The sequence below is a fragment of the Phoca vitulina genome, unplaced genomic scaffold, assembly GCF_004348235.1.
Source record: "Phoca vitulina isolate PV1807 unplaced genomic scaffold, GSC_HSeal_1.0 scaffold12, whole genome shotgun sequence".
NCBI lineage: Eukaryota > Metazoa > Chordata > Mammalia > Carnivora > Phocidae > Phoca > Phoca vitulina.
In genome coordinates, this window is record NW_022589715.1 from 47,115,395 (window position 1) to 47,134,430 (window position 19,036).

A 19,036-nucleotide genomic window follows, 5' to 3' on the forward strand; every position below is an offset into this window, starting at 1 on the left:
TTAATATGGACAGAGCAGACTTCAGAGCAAGGAAAGTTATCAGGGATAGCAAAGGGGTCAATTCTCAAAGAAGATATTAAATCTTTAATGTGCATCCACCTAACAGCAGAGCATCAAAATATGTGAGGCAAAAACAGAACTGCGAGGAGAAATAGATGAATCCACTGTTATGGTTAGAGACTTCAACACTCCTCTATCAGAAATGGACAGATCCAGAAGGCAGAAAATCAGTAAAGACATAGTTGAAGTCAACAGCACCATCAGTCAACTGAATAAAATTGATTACTATATCTAGCAACTACTTCATCCAATGACAGCAGAATACACATACTTCTTAAGCTCACATGGGACACTTACTAAGACAGACCACAATCTGAGCCAAAAAACAAACCTTACCAAATTTAAAAGAAAAAAAAAAAAAAAGCATACAGAAAAAAAATCTGCTCTCAGACCACAGTGGAATTAAATTAGAAATCAAAAACAGAAAAATGGTTGGAAAATCCTCAAATGGTTGGAAATTAAATAACATACTGCTAAATAAAACATGGGTAAAAGAAGAAATCCTAAGAGAAATTTTAAAATATTTTGAACTGATTGAAAATAAAAACACAACTTCTCATAATTATCGGGATACTGCAAAACCATTCTTGAAAGACACAATCTACCAAAACTCACAAAAGAAATAGATAATGTAAAAGGTCAATACCTATTAAAGCAGTCAATAATTAATAACTTTCCAAAACAGACAGTACCAGGCCCAGATGAGGTGACTGGTGAATTTTACCAAACATTTAAATTAGAAATTATATCAATTCTCTATAATATCTTCTAGAAAATGAAAACAGAAGGGACATTACAAGAAAAGACAACTACAGCCCAATATCTGTCATGAATATAAATGTAAAAATCCTCAACAACATACCAGCAAATTGAAGCCAACAATGCATAAAAAGAAATATAAATCATAAACAAGTAGGATTTATCTCAGGTATGCAAAATTAGTTCAACATTTGAAAATCAATTAATGTAATCCTTCACATCAACAGGCTAAAGAAGAAAAATCACATAATCCTATAGATAGATGCAGAAAACACATTTGGCAAAATCCAACACCCACTCATGAGCAAATCTCTTAGCAACCAAAAAGTACAGAAGAACTTCCTCAACTTAATAAAGAACATCCACAATAAATCTACAACTAATATCATACTTACTGATGAAAAACTAGAAGCTTCCTGGTTTTAAGTATAAGGCAAGGATATCCCCTCTCTCACTATCCCTTTTCAATATTTTATTGGAAATACTAGATAATGCAATAAGACAAGAAAAAGAAATAAAAGGTATAACGATTGGAAAGGAAGAAATAAAACTGCCTTTATTCACAGATGACACGACTGTCTATGTAGAAAACAAAGAACTGACGAAAATCTTCTGAAACTAATAAGTGATTATAGCAAGGATGCAGGATACAAGGCTAATATACAAAACTCAATCATGTTCATATATACCACCAATGATCAAGTGGAATTTGAAATTAAAAACATGATGATATTTATATTAGCACCTAAAAAACTGAAATACTTAGGTCTGAAACTAAAAAAATATGTACAAAGTCTATATAAGTAAAACTATGAAACTCTGATGAAAGAAATCAAAAAAGAACTAAATAAATGGAAAGATATTCTATGTTCATGGGTAGGAAGTCTCAGTGTTATTAGGTTGTCCGTTCTTCTCAGGGCATTCTCAATCAAAATCCCATAAAGTTATTTTGTGGATATTGATAAACTGAGTCCAAACTTTATATAGAGAGGCAAAGACCCAGAAGAGCCAGCACAATATTGAGAAGAGCAAAGCTGGAGGACTGAGACTACCTGACTTCAAGACTTACTCTAAAGGTATAAAAATTAAGACAGTGCGTATTGGTGAAAGAGTAGACAAAAAGATGATTGGAACAGAATAGAGAGTCAGAAAGAGATCCCCATAATTATACAACTGATCTTGCAATACAACGGAGCAAAGATGGTTTTCAACAAATGGTGCTGGAACACCTAGACATCCACACACACACAAAAACTAATCTAGACACAGATCTTACACCCTTCACAAAAATTAATGGATCACAGACCTAAAAATAAAATTCAAAACTATGAAACTCCTAGGAGGTAGAAGAAAATCTAGGTGACCTTAGGTATGGTGATGACTTTTAAAATACAACCCCAAAGGCATGATCAATGAAAGAAAGAATTGATAAGCTGGATTTCATTAAAATTAAAGGCTTCTGCTCTGTAAAAGACCATATCAAGAGAATGAGAAGGTAAGCCATAGACTGGGAGAAAACATTTGCAAAAGACACATCTGATAAAGGAATGTTATCCAAAATATGCAAAGAATTCTTAAAACTCAACAGTAAGAAAATGAACCATCCAATTAATGTTTACAGCAGTTCTATTCATAATCACCAAAACTTAGAAACAACCAAGTTGACCATCAGCAGGTGAATGGATAAACTGTGGCATATTCAGACAATGGAATCTTATTCAGCACTAAACAGAAATGATCTATTGAACTATGAAGAGACATGGAGGAACTGTAAATGCATATTGCTAAGTGAAAGAAGCCAATCTGAAAAGTCTCCATATTGTATAATTCCAACCATATGACATCTGGAAAAGAAAAACTATGGAGACTGTAAAAGGCTCAGTAGTTGCCAGTGGTTGGGGGGAAGCAGTGGAGCACAGAGGATTTTTAGGGCGGTGAAATTATTCTGTATGATACTATAATGGTGAATACAGGGCATTATATATTTGTCCAAACTCATGGAATGTACAACCTCAAGATCGAACCCTAAAGTAAACTGAGTGACAACAATGGTCAGTGTAAGTCCGCTGATTGTAATAAATGTACCTCTCTGGTGGGGGATGCTGAGAGTTGGGGGAACTGTGTGTGAGGATGAGGGTATTGGGAAATCTCTGTACCCTCCCCCTCAATTTTACCACGAACCTAAACTTCTCTAAAAATTCAAGTCTATTAAAAAAAACCAACACAAACTTTTCTGAATGAAACCAAGAAGAGGGGCTGGACCTCCTTCTGGCCCCACATGGTCTGGTCATTGGCCTGGAGGGAGGGGCAGCAGAGACCATCCCCCACCCCAACTCAGGTTTGGAAGGCTCAGCTGAGCTATGGAGCTCAAGATGCCCACAGGACCAAAGATGAGGGTGCAGGGTAGGGATGCTTGTAGGAGGGGCCTTTCTCAGACAATATAAACATATAAGAAAGCTCCACCACAGCCTAGCCATGGTGCTGACTTGATTCACTGAATTATTGCTGGTGATGCCTGGAAATCCTCAGGCCCACCATGTACTCCCAGCACTCTCTTCTAAATTACCGGTCCCATTCTCCATAGCAGCAGCTACCCTTTGACACTCAGCTTACCTTACCTACTCCTGCCCACCAGCCCCATGAATGCTTTCTTCTGCCTCCTCATGAGGTGACAGAAAGGACAAGAACAAAGCAACCAACCTGAAAGAATTTCTTAGCAAGGGCAACAGAGCGATATAATTTGGCCTCTGGCGCCCTCTGCTGTTAAAATGCTAAACCTGTCTGTCCTAACAAATCAATTAGTTGGGTTGGCAGGTCAGCAGAACAGAAATGGTCTTCGGGACATCTTCACTTTTTACTTTTAAAACTCTTTCTTTTCCCCTCAAAGATTTTGCTTTCTATTTTTAAAAACTCTATTACTTCCCTGGGAGAGCCATATAGTTTTCTCAATATGTAAAAGGGAAGGGGAAGGGGAAGGGAAGGGAGAGAGGGAGGGAAGGTGGGAGGGAAGACTCTTCCTTTCTCTTGTCTTTCTGGCTTCCCACAGCCACTGCACGAAGTATGCAGCTAAGATCACTCAGTTCATTATTTTCATTCTAGTTCTCAGAAGACAGGAGGGCAGCTGAGATTAGAAGAAAGCCCAGGGTCACCCAGCCAGAGTGACTTCCCTACCACTGCCCAGCCAGGCAATAATGCAACCAGGACCAGAATGGCTTCCCAGACTCTTACCCTGTGATCTCGATGGGCCACAGCTCCCTAAGTCATTGGTCCTCCAACAAAATGGCCCCTTCCTTATCCCTTCTTGGAGAGCAAGTGATACTCTGGTCCCTTATTCCATGAAAGCAGCCTCAGATCATAGTGGTTATTAAAATGGGCTCTCAAAGAAAGGCAGGGGACTGGGAAGGGGCTTCTCTGGGAATCTCTAGGCCAGACCTTTTCCCAGGATACCTTCAGCCCTGCCTGGGAACAGAGTTGCAATCCGAGCAGACAGGCAGGGGCAGGGAGCCCACCTCACACTGGGACGAGAAAACACCAGGGCTTCCACAGGTTCCCGCAGGGCACACTGTGAGCTATGTGAGAGCTCTGGGTTTCTGCAAACTTGCCCCTCGGTACCGAGGGCTTCAGGGTGGCCGGGCTGGAGGCGTGAGTGTGGGACGGTGGGCGGAAGAGAAATGGGATGTGGGTTATAAGGCAAGTGAGAACTGCTCACCTTTTTTAGAAGAAAACAAAAATCATAAGGTCTCGGGTGTCTTTCGCTTCAGGTGGACTGACTCCATGTACCAATGGGAAAAATAAAACACAGGTGCAAAAGGGCATAGAGAGGTTCACGGTGCAGGTGAGGTCAGGTTGGGGAAGCAGCGCAGTTAAAGTGAAGAACAGAAAGGATTCAAAGGCCTCAGGGCCTTAGTGACGGATGCTGGTATCTGAAGGTTTGAAGCCAGTTTCTGGTCTAACAGCCAGCTTCTGGTTGGGGTGCTCAGGCGGACCCAGGAATGAGTCTGGAGAGAGACTCAGACTCTACAGGTACTTGAATCCCAAGAAAAAAAGACAGGAATGAAATACTTTTTCTGCTCACTTAGTGCCGGCGTTTTTCTACCCTTGACTAAGGATCTCGGTTACGCAACGATGGTCTGCGAGCATCCTCCTAGGGTCTGGTGTCTCCGGGCCATGGGCAGGGAGGTGGCAGCCCAGAGGACACAGGTGGGTCCCCACAGGTCCCTGGCTGTATCCCCCTTGTGCACATCGTCCACTTTCTCCTGCTCTCCATCTCCCTCCAGTACAACACGGTGATTATGTGCTTTCTACCTGGCCCTCAGAGGGCCGGTGCTCAGAGGAGTACATGCACAACCCCCGAACACAGGTGGCTCAGGCAAGTTGAGGCTGAAGGGGAGTGACCAAGACAGTCTTGTGGATCCTTCCCTGTAGACCCAAGCTCTCAAGAAAACTGTTCCACTAACCATGTGTGACCCTATTCCCAGGAGTGGGATGGGCAACAAAGCGGAAGCCATGGACCAGGGGACGGGGGCCCCAGCCTAGGGGAGCAAAGCAGCATGACCCTGCAAAGGTGGGAACCTGATGGAGGGTTCCAGAGCAGGAGAGGGCGTGGAACACGGATCAGAGCCGGGGCGGCGGGGGGGGGGGGGGGGGGGGGGGGGGGAAGGATAGCACCCGCTCCACAGGAACATGATGCTTCAGGACCCTGGGCAGCTCTCTAATTCTTGGGTTCTGTTCCTTAGCAATCATAGCAGCAGAAGCAGACTCAGACCCAGGTAAGAGGGGCCCCTGCCCTGGCCCCTGCCGGCCTCTTCTGACATCCCCCTCTCCACCACAGGGGCAAAAAGACTTGAGGTTGAGAAAGGATCAAAAGAGAGAAGTAAACATGGCAGATCTGGGGCAGGGGAAGTATTCTGTAGGATGAGGGTGGATTCCTGTCATCATGCAACTGTAACCAACGTACCCCTCGGTGGGGGGCACACCGACGGTGGGGAGGCTGTGTGCACGTGGGGATGGGGGTATATGGGAAATGTCCGCACATTTCTCTCAATTTTTCTGTAGGACTTAAAGCTGCTCTAAAAAATAGTCTGTTAATTGAGGGGTCAGGGAGAGGTAGCAGGGGTAGGAAAGGAGCAAGGGCAAGTGAGCACATCGTGGTAACGGAGGAACAGGAGAGGGGAGATCTGCGACCGTGTACTGGGGACCCTGCATTCTAAACAGCCTCGGCCTTGAAGTCTGTGTGGCCCGCCTCCCTCCTACTGCCCTGGGATCCTGGGAACAGGTAGCCTCATTCTCCCCGCCTTTGCTTGAGTAGACATCAGAGTGTTGCCTGCCAAAACAGCTGAAGACACATCTCTGGGCCCTGCCTTCTTCCAGGGTCATCCATGGACCTCACGGCCCTGGCAGCAACATCCGGGCGTCTGGGCTGCTTTCTTAAAATGTCAATATTTATGAGATGACAGTACCTTCATTTAGATTCCCTAGATAGACCAATCATTAATATAGTTACTGAAAACCAGACATGGCCTCATCCGAATCCCATCCAAAGCAGGCGCTGTGCTTCCCAACAGCCCCACTCAACCTGCCCCCAATGCATCACTCCTCCGCTAACAACACTCGGGAGTCCTACTCCATTTATTTCCTCCTCTCCCATTGTTTTAACGTCACTTAGCGTCAAAGGATTTCGGGTGGGCCCTGCTTCAGGTTCATGCACCAGAACACTGGACAGGGAGGTCTGAACGTCTGGGCAGCTGGCCCAGGATGGCAGATGTGCCCAGAGTCAGCACCTCCTCCTGCCCCAAGTCAGGGTGCCCTCAGCTCCCCGCACAGCCACTTCCAACCTTCACCGACCCCCACCCCGCCATCCACACCCACTTCTTACCTCGACTCCAAAAGGGATCTCCCAGTTCAGAAGACCAGGGGACACTCCTAGCAATGCCCTCAACAAATCCAGAACTTAGAGGATCCTCTTGTCCCCTCACCTCCTGTCCCTGATGCAGGAAACATATCTGCGTCCAGGCCTGGTCTCGAGGCTTTCCCTCCAGCTGGGAGGACGGGGTATCCATCTTTCTCCCCTAGGCCCAACCCTCTCTCTCCTGGCTCACTAATCTCTCCTTTTTCATGGTCTTCTCCCTCATTAGAGAAACATTCTGAGAGAATACTTTATCTTCCATTTTGCTTCAGCCTCCACAGCTGGGCTTCCATCCCACCAAGACCACTCCTGTTGAGGTCGCTAGTCACCTCCTAATAGTTAAATCCAACCCCGTGTTCCACTTCTTACTTTCAATGACGTCTTGGAAGCATCTGGCACCACTTATCACTTCCTTTAAACATCTTTTAATACTCTCTACTCTTTTGGCTTCCACGATGCCATCCCTCAAGACTTTTCCTCCCACCTCTGAGGTCCTCCCATTGCGTGTGCAGGCTTATCCTTGAATGCCGGTCACCTTCCTCCTCCAAACCTCAGGGTGTTACCTTTTCTCCCCACACTCAAGGCACTTCTGGGGAGGACATCAACTTTATAGCCTCAACCACCACCTACTATATCTTTAAGTACTACATGGGCAAATCCCAAGTCTGAACGCTTGGTGTAGACCTCCCCCCGAATTTCAATGAGAGCGCCCAACAGCCGGACAGCTCCATGGAGATTTCAGACAGGCACCTCAGGGTTGGCATGGCCCTAACTCAGCCCTCCCACCTTTGCCTCCAAACTCTCGAATCTCCTCTCTCAGAGAATGGTGTCACCAACCCCCCAGGTGGATCTGGTCACACATCCAATAAATTACTCCTCACTATCTCTTTAGTCACTGTCCTTCTCTTCATTCTCTCTGCAGCTACAAACTTTATTTCTAATCGTCATAATTTCACATTGGGATCCCTTCAATGACCAATCTGTTCATGGCCTCAGTATTCCTTTTTATACTTGACCTCTCTAATTTTTCCAATTAAATGGGAATTTATTAATCATATATTCAGTACAAAGCCATGCAATATTCCGGCCCAACAGTTCATGGATGTCCAACTCTGCATGCCAGCTGGACCAGCTCATGGAAGCAAGCACCCCATTCAGGCCCCCAGAGCATGTTCCTGCCTTTCCATAACATCATGTGCTGTTACCCATCTCATCTGAGCCGAAGACAATTCATGAGCAGGGCAGCAGGAAACAGAGGAGGGAACCTGAGACTCAAGAGTCAAGGTTCAAACCTTATTTCTGCTACTAAGCGGTGTGATGTGAACAAGTCACTTAGTATCTGAGCCTCAGGGTCATGGGAATAATATCACCTACATAACAGGTCTGTGCGGGATCAATAAGATTTCGTATGTGATAGCATCCTAGCATGGCTCCTTCCCAGAGTAAGCTCGGAACCACGGATTGTGACAGAAGGATATCCATTACTTATTTCAGGGCCTAACTCCAGAAATATGCTTCCCTTCTGCTCCAGTGTATCTTTTCCTTTAATTATTTCTCCACTTTTATAGACTCAAATAGTTCCCCCTCCCCCAGCTTGCTCACTGTCTTAAAGATGGAGGAAGCACACCTTCCTCCCAGCATTCCCTCTACAGAGTTTCCTTAGCCGCTCTCCGCACAGAGACTGCTGAACAAATTCTCGAGTAACTAACGAGAGCTTAACGAGGGCTTGTGCTCAGTCCTCCGGCCAAACCTGGAACTTACTTGGGAGGCTCTGGGAACAAAGAGTTTTCGAAAAAGAGGAGATGGAAGGGACACGGGAGTGGGGGTGGGGGGGACAAGGGCAGGGCCCAGAGCGCCTTACCTTTGCATTGCAAACCCTGTCGTAAGAGGCCCCAGAGCAAGGACCCACAGTGGTCGCAGAAGGTGGGGACCTTGTAGTTGTGGATACCGAACTTGTGGGGCATGTTGACGCTGAACCGCTGCGAGCCCACCTGCAGGGATGGCAAAACACAGGGTCACTGCCAAGCTCGCTCACACCGTGGCCTGCTTACCGCCGGAGCTCCTACAGGCCGGCTTTCCCAGAAGGCCAGGCCACTGAAGGGGGCAAGTCGGAGCTCGGCTCTGAAAGCTGCCCCGAGAAACCAGGTGCAGCGAAGCTCCCGGGGCCTTTGCCCCTGATGCCCTTAGCTCATTCTCCGCCTCTCTGTTGGACCTTGAGAGGCCAGGCCCGCGGGCTTCCACCTCTCATGGCACACAGCACTCAATTTGCTCCTCACATTTTGGCTGTTCATGAGATGTCACCGTGTGTTTCTCAGTGCTGCTTTGTGCCTGGAGGCTGCACCGGGCTCTATCTCAGCAGCTTGATGGTGGACAGATTCTATAAATGCCCTAAAAGCCCAGCACAGCTGTGGAAACTGCAGGTCATCAGTTAGGACAGACAATAATTGTGGTGAAGACTGCTAATCCAGAGCGGTGAGCACTAAGGGCAGGAAGGTATGGGTACTGCCCACAGGCCAGGCACCACCATGGCAGTTAAACCTCCCCAGCACCCTGCGGGGCAGGTGCCACTGTTGGCCTGAGTTTATAGCTGGGGAAACTGAGGCACAATGAGATTAAGAAGCACTCCTGTAAGCTGATGAGCAGCAGAGGCAGAATTTGATGCCCACGAGTGTGAATTCAGAGCCCAGGCCTTTTCACCACCATGCTGTCACTTAGGGATTATTTTAAAGGAGTAAAGAGAAGGTGGTAAGGTGGATGGGGAAGGACTGGGGGGTGGGGGGAGGGAGGGTCTGGGTATTCTGATCTGTTGGCCTGGGTCTGCCACCAACCACATGTGAGGTCTTGGGAGTTTCCTGACTTCTTGGGGCTTTGGATTCCTGATTTGGCAAACAAGGATGGCAGCCTCGTCCCACCTAACGTCACAGGGCTGTGAGAGGGACGAGACACACGGAAGCAAGGGGTCATCGGCATGGTCCCCCTTTCTGGGTCTCCTTCTCTACGTCTGCCTGATCAACCTGAAGGGTATGGATCATTGTACCCATTCTTTTCCTGCAAATGCTGAAGATGTGATGGACCCACACTGAGAACAGACTCGGGGGTCCCAGGAAGAGCCTCACAGGGATATGGGTGACAGAGAAAGGTGAAGAGGTGGGGGAGTGTCCAGGAACTCGGAGGTTCGGGGAGAGCTGTGTAACCCTCAGCTGGGAACACCAAGGACTCTAAGGTATTGGAGAATGGTGGGAGGAGGACAGGGAGCACGCAAGAGCCACAGAATCGGAGGCTGTAAGAACAAGCACAAGGGCCGCATGCACGCAGGTACCCACGTGCACACACCGCTCTGCGGCGAAGACCCGGAAACAGGGGCGAGTGAGACCAACGCAGAGGTCATGAGAAGGAAGAAAAGAGCAGAAAGACAGAACTGGAAGGTCAGGAAAAGAAGGGAGGAAGGTGACACAAAGGAGAGCCTTCTGGGGTCACCACACTGGAAGCACGGGGAGAGGCATGTCCTCAGCGCTAACCCACAGGCACCAAGCAGGGAGAGAACATCAGCTGGGTGCTCATGGTGCAAAGCTCCAGAGCATCTAATAACAGGAAGACATTAGACACCCGGTGCTTAGAGCTCCGTGTATCTGGGGTGTGCATGCATGTGTGCACAGGCAGGAGTTACAGGAAGAAATGAGCTCAAAGGAGGCTCCCCAGCCGTGCAGGACCCGGCAGAGGCTCGTCCATCGCCACCCCCCCCACCTGCCGGGGGTACACCAATGCTCCGGGAGCCTGGCCCTGCGAGCCCCAGGACAGGCAATAATTCCACAAGGCAGAGAAACCCACAGCCCCCATCCTCAATCCTTGGCAATTTCTCTCCCTTGGGACACATGCTACGTTTGGGCACACACCTCGCTGGTGACTTCTATGCGCTGCCAACAGGCCAGGAAAGGCCATCAGAAAGCACTCGGTCACAGACTCAGCTGTTCAGGGGTATTTCCCACCTCAACCCTCTAACCTGCAGGGCATGGACTCATTTGGGACTTTTCCCTCCAAGGGATACGGCAGAGCTTTAGAAACCGGTGAGGGCTCTCAGTGGGAGAAACCCGAGAGATTCTGAAGGGAAGGAATCGTGTGTTCCTCTTTGTTTCCGTGGGACATGGCACAGTATCTGGCACAGAGGAGGCGCTCAGAGAATGTCCACAGGACAGAATGGAGACAGACAGCAAGCCAGCCACCTGCCTTTCCTTTCCTTGTCCAGGTAGCAAGCGTGACAATGTACTTGGGTCTGAACCCTGGCCCAGGAGCCAGGAGGCCCAGGTGGCGAGCACCTGCAGTTTCCCACCATGACAGCAGAGCCCAGCAAACAATTCCAGTGCCCTGGGCTGCCTGCCCCCTCAGGGACATGGAAAGTTCCATCCAGGCCGTGTCCCTCACTGCTTTCCAGAGACTGTGTGAAAGCGAAAGGAGATAAAAGATAAGAAATACTTCGGATGCCAAGATGCCACTTGGGTGAATTATCTTTAAGTAGCAGAGGTCCTGTAAGTTACTCCTTTTGGAAGCTGAATTATAAATCCACCTGATTCTAAACTTACCTAGCGTCTCTCTGATCCCCCTTATTCTAATGCCCTATGATTATACAGTACTTATCTATTTCACCAAGAATTCAAAGCAGGCCTTTGAAATCCACTGCTGTGAACACAGGTAACACCCACCCTCACCCTCACACTCTCCTCCCAGTCGCTCAGTTAGGAGAAACCCATCTTCACTGGTGAACTGTCTTGCTTCCTTACCCCTAGCGGCTCCCCTAGGAGTCAAGCCAATACCAGGTTGGAAGAATAAGAGACAACGAAGTCCAGCGGTCAAGGGCTCAGACTCTATGGAACAGACTGCCGGGTGTGAATGTGGCTCTCCCACACCCTAGCTGTGTGATCTGGGGCAAGCTAACGTGACCTCTCTGTGCTTCCACTCTCCCTGTTGCAAAATGAAGATGATCATCACATAGCTCTCGTTAAGGCCGTTTTGAGATGAAATACTGTCTGACGAAGTACTTCAATCAACACGCGGTAAGGACCCCATGAATGTCGGCTGGTATTACTACTGTGGTTACTCCCGCTTCCTGAGGGTTTCTTGGTTTTGCTAATTCCTCTCCGTTCCGCCATCACCTCATAAAGACAAGGCTCCCGCTTGTGTGTTGTGTCTCTCTCCCTGTCTGTGAGCGGCGTGGAGCCAGCGACAGGTCACTTAGCGATGTCACTCTTCCAAGGAGATAATGACATAAAGCGATTCACATTTTCATCGCGGGCTTTAGCTCTGGGATCGCGCGGCTCTTGGCCTAATAGCCACAGACATGACACGGACTCTGAGCCACGGTCGTTCATTAGTCCACTGTGGACAACTCCCTTAACTCTGATCAACACAACAGAGAAACCCAGGGCATCTCAGAGAGATAAGGAGTTTCTTAGGAACCACAGAGGAGGCGGGGTGGGGGGTGAGGAAGTGGCAGGGAAGAAAGCCCCGAATTTCAATGTTATAAATATTTACCTCATCGGGAGTTTCCTGTTTCTTTAATCCAGCACACTTCGTAATTATGAGCTCATGGCATCGCTTGTGGACCACGCAAGTGCAAACTGAAACAGCAAAAATGGGAAGGCTGAACGACAAGTGGGGACAGAAGGCTTCCACCCCGAGATTCGGGTCTCAGTGGAGGGACGTGGGGAGCCACGCCCCTCCTGTCCCCAAGTCTTACAGAAAGACCCTGGCTGAGGCCCAGCAGGCTAAGTCATTTCAGAACACCGTGCCATCAGGGCCATTAGGGTTTCCTAAATGCTCTGTAGGAGAAGTACCACTTATACCCAGAGGGCATCAGCAGTTTTCTCTAGTTCCAGAAGTACCGATCAATTTCCCCGCTTCTGTATGCCAAGGTCAGGGAACGGTTTCCCTTCTGTGAACTGGGTCTATTAAAGGCACCGCAGCAGTCCCGTTCTCCAGCCCACATCACGTCAGAGCTGGCGGGAGAATGGGTGTTTTGTGGCACAGGAGTTCTTAAAACATTTTTGTCCTGTCTTCAGTGTCCTGGGGGCTGTGAGCAGCGGCGGCCAAAGAGGTAAGCAACTATTTGCACACAGGCTACCTCAAGGACATGGCCGTGTCCGACAGAACCTACTCAGGTCCCCCAGGGGTGAGCCCCAACTTAACCAGGGGCTGGCTGAGGAGATGGAATGGTCTCCCAGCTCTAACCACAGAGAAACCCTGACCACAGCACCCATCCACCCTCCAATCCTGGACAACCTGACCTTGCATTTTAGTCAAAGAACTGAAAACAAACTGCAATAATTTCAAGTGAGTCTTAAATGGTGAAGAGCTAATGATTCCACAGTAGAGACAAAAAAAAAAAGAGAGAGAGAATCAGCAAGGACCACAGTGATAGGAGTGAACCGAGCAGATGAGGGAACTTCTTCAGGAAGCGAGAGAGGGAGGGGGCTGACAGGATTCACAGAGCCTGGCTCAGGACAGAGAGGGGCCTTCGAAGGGTCTTGAATGGTTGCAGATCACTGGGAAAGGTGCAGAGACCCCTGGGACAGCCGGAGACAGGTACCCACAAGGTACTCCCATATATGGATACAGGAGCCATGGCCAAGCAGGGACAAAAAAAGCAGGGTCTTGCTTCTCAGAGAGGGAACGGAGCATGCAAACCGTATAGAGCCTCTAAATGTCATCAAACCCGGCACACGCTTCCTAGGAGTGTCACTGATCTGGACAGACCTGTGAGCCCCAAGCATTTAGTTCATACGATGCCTCTTACCTTGACATTGGTATCCCTGCTTTCCTATGACACCCCTGAAAAGAAGAATACAACCTTTTAATAAATTTTAGTAGGTCAAAAACCACACAGAGCCACCCCATTCTGGCCACGAACCACGATGCACCAAGTAGACGGATCCAGGTAGCAGTGGGTTTTCACTCCTGCTTGCAGAGTGTCTTAAAATGACTCCTTCAGGACGCCTGGGTGGCTCAGTCGGTTAAGCGTCTGCCTTCAGCTCAGGTTGTGATCCCGCAGTCCTGGGATCGAGCCCTGTGTTTGGCTCTCCGCTCAGTGGGGAGCCTGCTTCTCCCTCTGCCCCTACCCCCGCTCGTGCTCTCTCTCTCATGTAAATAAATAAAATCTTAAAAAAAAAAAAATGTCTCCTTCAGAGACAACAGAGGGTAGACTCAGTGCTTAGAATGGGTACAAGGCCTGGTCAATGTCAGGGCTTGGTTTCCTAGACCAACAGCCATTCCAGTGGGGCCATTAGCGTTCTGGAAAGCCACAAAAACTGCTTGCTCAAGGCGGGTCTTGATTAGTTGAATGTGCCCTTCCTTGTGGGCAATCACGCAGGAGGGCTATTGCTTACAGGCACATTCCCTGGGCATTCCTGAAGCAGTCAAGGGCTCTAGGTCAGCCTGTGGCCAGGCCTAGGGGTTCAATGTACTGTTTGGTCAAGGCCAATGGCAGAGATTCCTTCCCTGGCAGGTGTAGGCTCCCCTGGGGCAGGATTAGGGTCAACATGGACACAGAACAATCCAACCAACCTGGCCTGGGCCCTGTCAGCACCACCACCAACTGGCCAGGGGGCAATCTGCCATTTCCAGCCCAGTGGGAGCAGCCAGACGTCACCGGGGGGCTGTGCCGCAGGAAGCCAAGAACCCAGTAGTGTTCTCCATGGGCTGAGAGGAGATCTGAATCCATAAATCTCAGCTTTCACAACCTACTCCCTCCAAACACACAACTCATGACGGAAATACAGAAAACGGAGGTCAGAGAGTGGAAGCAGCCCCTGGGGGTGAGATGTATCTGTGGTGGGAGAGGGGCATTACGTCTGCTTCCGTCAGGTTGAGGGTGCTCTGAGCTGCACCGCCTCAGATGTCCGTGCCAACCTCGGTGACTAGTTGTGGAAAACCATGAGGACAAGACGAGCCACTCCTGGACACCTTGGCAATTCAAACCCTAATTCAAATGGTCCCTGGCTTGGTTCGTGCTGCAGACTGGCCTCACTCATTCTCCACCACAGGATCCAAGTGTGTCGGCAAAGTTCAAGAGCTCAGAGAGGTTGCCAGAAAGGCTGGTGGGAGGTCAGGAAAAGCTTTCAGTTGGGCTCACCAGGGGTGGAACTGGGTCTCTGACACTTCCTAGCTGGAGGACATCACACTAGTCTTGTTTTCCTTTCTGAGTCTCAGTACTGTTGTTAGTGGAATACCTTAAAAATACATAGCTTGTAGGACACTGGAATGATTTAATTAGATATTTTCAGTGCCTAAGAAAGAACCTGGCACATGGTAGGCATTCATTAAATTCCCCCTCTGATACCCAAGGCCAGTGCTCCTTATCCTTCTCCACCTCCCAAAAAGGCCTACAACCTACCTGTCTTTGCCTATCAAAATCCTAGTCATCATGAAAGGAGAAATGCCACCTCCTCCAGGAAGCCCTCCCTGAGCACTCCAGCCAAGACTGCTCTCTCACTCCTCTGAAATCTGGGCATTCTAGTAGCACCACCGTTCTAACAGTTATTAGGAACTGCTTTGAATTACAGATACTGGCAATCAAGTATTTTTTTAAGCTTTATAATGGAAAAATTCAGATGTATACAAAAATAAGGAGATAAATGTAAGGGAAAAATTCAGATGTATACAAAAATAAGGAGATAAAGGTAAGGGACCTATCACCCAGCTCTAACAATGATTAATACATGGCTGGTCTTATTTCATCTCTATCCCTAGCCGCTCTACCCTCCCTTCAGATCATTTTTTTTTAAAAGATTTTATTTATTTATTTGACAGAGAGACACACAGCGAGAGAGGGAACACAAGCAGGGGGAGTGGGAGAGGGAGAAGCAGGCTTCCCACTGAGCAGGGAGTCCGATGCGGGGCTTGATCCCAGGACCCTGAGATCATGACCTGAGCCGAAGGCAGAAGCTCAACAACTGAGCCACCCAGGCGCCCCCTTCCAGATCATTTCTAAACAAATCCCAGAAATCACATTATTTCATTTCTAAATAATTAAGCTTGTGTCTCTAAAAGATAAGGATTCTTAAAAAAAATACATCACAATATACTACTGTTGGTTATAAAATATTAACTCATTAAACATGATATATGATATGATCCTATGTATAAAGTCACCATTCTTTCCATTTAACCCCCCCCAGGCACTAAACACTCACTTAGCCTTCCAGAAATGTCTTCTGCAATCAAGTAAAGAAGAAATAAAGCCCATCAGCACTTTAAAAATAAAGTTTCTATTCTCCTACACCCCCTCCCCCACTTCTCACCTCAGGGAAGGCCTAGCTAGAGGTTCCTGGGAGAGAGGGCCTTACCAGATAAAATCTCTGCAGTGGGAGCAGTAGGTGGGCTGCCGAAGGTAGGTGGCCATGAACTTGTGGCCGTTGACCTGGTGGACCCTGCGCCTGACGGCCCCCTGCCGCTTCCTGGGCCGCATGCGCTCCCTGAACACGCGCTCTTCATTGTCTTTAGGGGCTGGGGAAGGACAAGAGCAGAGAAGAAAACAGTCTGAGTTAGCGCACCTGGGAAGAGACCTCCTACCCCACTCTCAGCGCCTAGAGTGGGAGCGGCGTGGGGGCAGCATCCACTGGCTGAGGGACTCTGGGGTCTGAGCCTCACCACTCGCACCATGCAAGGGAGGAAGGCCCAGACCGGGCTGCCGTTTCCCGTACCAGCGGCACCCCCCAAATTCATCCTGATCCCAGTCCTGCTCCGGGTGTGACTGCTCCTTCCCCCCCCAGTACTGGCTGCACATTGCAAGGGTGTGGGATCAAAAGGCTCAAGGTTCACATTTTATTGCAGCTTCTCAGTAGCGTGGCCTTAGCCAGCCGGTGTGTCCTTGTTTGGAGCCTCTGAGGGCCTGGCCCTCTGGAAATGGGGTAACAGTGCTGACACCACAGGACGCTGTGGAGTCTGTACCCAGCTGCCTGGCTCAGAGAAACCTGACTTTTCTTCCTTCCCCCTTTCCAGACTAGGACAACCGGGAACCTTTTCCTGAAGGTCTAAAGGAGAGGGAAACCTAACACTGTGAAAGCAGTTTTCCAGAAGACTCAAGACCCACCACCATGGACTATAAGACCTCCCTGAAGACAAAAGGACTGTCCTCACTTCTTCCTTCAGTCCACATCAGAGGTTGCCCCAAGCCTCAGAAAGCCCTGCAAGAGCACTAATAAATGACAACAAAAATGATAATGATGATTGTTATGGTCTGAATGTTTGTGTCCCCCCACCCCCGCCATTCACATGGTGATGCGCTACCTACCAATGTGACACAGTCGTGACAGCGGGGTTCCCAGGATGGGGTTAGTGCTCTTACGAAAAGAGGAAGTGACCCGAGCTCACTCACTATCTTATGAGGACACAGAGAGAAGGTGAGCATCTACAAAGCAGGAAGGGAGCCCTCACCTAACCGTGCTGGCACCTTGATCTCAGACTTTCAGCCTCCAGAACTAGGAGAGAGAAATTTCCGCTGTTGAAGCCACTCTGTCTGTGGTATTTTGTTATGGCAGCCCAAGCAGACTAATACAATGAGATTCACAGCTAACGCTTACTGAGGGCTCACTCTGCGGCAGGTGCTCACAGAATCCTTACAGCCGCCCTTCTTCTTCTTTTTTTTATATTGTTATGTTACTCACCATACATTACATCATTAGCTTTTGATGTAGTGTTCCATGATTCATTGTTTCTGCATAACACCCAGTGCTCCATGCAGAACATGCCCTCTTTAATACCCATCACCAGGCTAACCCATCCTCCCACCCCCCTCCCCTCTAGAACCCTCAGTTTGTTTCTCAGAGTCCATCGTCTCTCATGGTTCGTCTCCCCCTCCGATTTCCCCCCCTTCATTCTTCCCCTCCTGCTATCTTTTTTTTTTTCTTAACATATATTGCAGTATTTGTTTCAGAGGTACAGATCTGTGATTCAACAGTCTTGCACAATTCACAGCGCTCACCATAGCACATACCCTCCCCAATGTCTATCACCCAGACACCCCATCCCTCCCACCCCACCCCCTACTCCAGCAACCCTCAGTTTATTTCCTGAGATTAAGAATTCCTCATATCAGTGAGGTCATATGATACATGTCTTTCTCTGATTGACTTATTTCGCTCAGCATAACACCCTCCAGTTCCATCCACGTCATTGCAAATGGCAAGATCTCATTCCTTTTGATGGCTGCATAATATTCCATTGTATATATACACCACATCTTCTTTATCCATTCATCTGTCGATGGACATCTTGGCTCTTTCCACAGTTTGGCTATTGTGGACATTGCTGCTATAAACATCGGGGTGCAAGTACCCCTTCAGATCACTACATTTGTATCTTTGGGGTAAATACCCAGTAGTATAGCTGCCCTTCTTGAAGGGCACTGATCGTATCCCCACTTCACAGGTGTGCAAATTGAGGAATAGAGAGTTTATATAACGTGTTTCTGTTAACACAGCTACTAAGCGGTGGGGCCCAGCTTCTAACCCAGAGAGCAGGGGAGAAGTCACTGCTAACATGGTCCACCCGCTGCTCTGGGGGACAGCCCACTCTCCTGACAGCAAGGTCCCAAAGTGCTCATCTGAGGGGCTCTCAGATGCAAGAGTTGAGCTGTCTCTGGCTTCTCCGAGGGCAGGGAAGGCAGGCCTGGTTCCCAGCACGAGGGCAGACCCTGGAAGGTCGCCCGCATGGCGCAGCTGAAAATGCACTGGAGCTGAAAGTGCCCCCCAAGTATCCCCCACACCTGACATGCCTCCATGACAGTGTCAGTCTTGGGGTGGGAAGGAATGTCGTTCCTCCTGGACCTCTTTGGAAATAAGGTTCCCTGCACTGGACGGCACCTGTGTGAGCCCAGCAGCTGTAGGATCCGAGGGCAGTCTGTCAGTGCGGACAGGGTCGGGGTGGAGGGACGTAAAACGAGGAGGAGAAAAGCAAGAATGGGGAGCACATGCCCAGTGAGGGCTTTTAGGGGGAAGCAGCCTCCAAGCAGACAGGCAGAGCTGCTGATCCCCAGCACAGACCCTGACGACCTAGACGGGGGTCTGCCTGCCGCCCCTCTCTTCGCCCACCCCCAGCCCACCTGGGTCCCCTTTTGAATGGGTGCTTATGATTTCAAAAAGTCTCTGACATGGAAAGAGATGGAGTATGGAAAACCCACCTCCCACCTTTCCACAACCTAGGGACCAAGGCCCAACTGACCAAATTCTCATGGGGACATCCCAGCTCTGTTTAATACAGAGACATGTACACACACACACACACACACACAGAAATCTGGTCATCATCACCCATTTGTGCAAT

The 19,036-nt window shown here is 48.8% G+C and overlaps 1 protein-coding gene across 2 annotated transcripts in view; it reads right to left on the bottom strand.

Annotated features, from left to right (window-relative positions):
• Positions 1-19,036, bottom strand: part of PRKCE (protein kinase C epsilon) — a 482,371-nt gene that overhangs the window by 160,027 nt on the left and 303,308 nt on the right. For both annotated transcript variants that reach the window (XM_032411054.1, XM_032411055.1), the window contains exons 3-6: positions 16,060-16,219; positions 13,512-13,546; positions 12,251-12,336; positions 8,586-8,715 (exon numbers count right to left, since the gene is read on the bottom strand). In XM_032411054.1, coding sequence (XP_032266945.1) covers positions 8,586-8,715; positions 12,251-12,336; positions 13,512-13,546; positions 16,060-16,219 — 411 coding nt within the window. The remainder of the gene's footprint in view (positions 1-8,585; positions 8,716-12,250; positions 12,337-13,511; positions 13,547-16,059; positions 16,220-19,036) is intronic.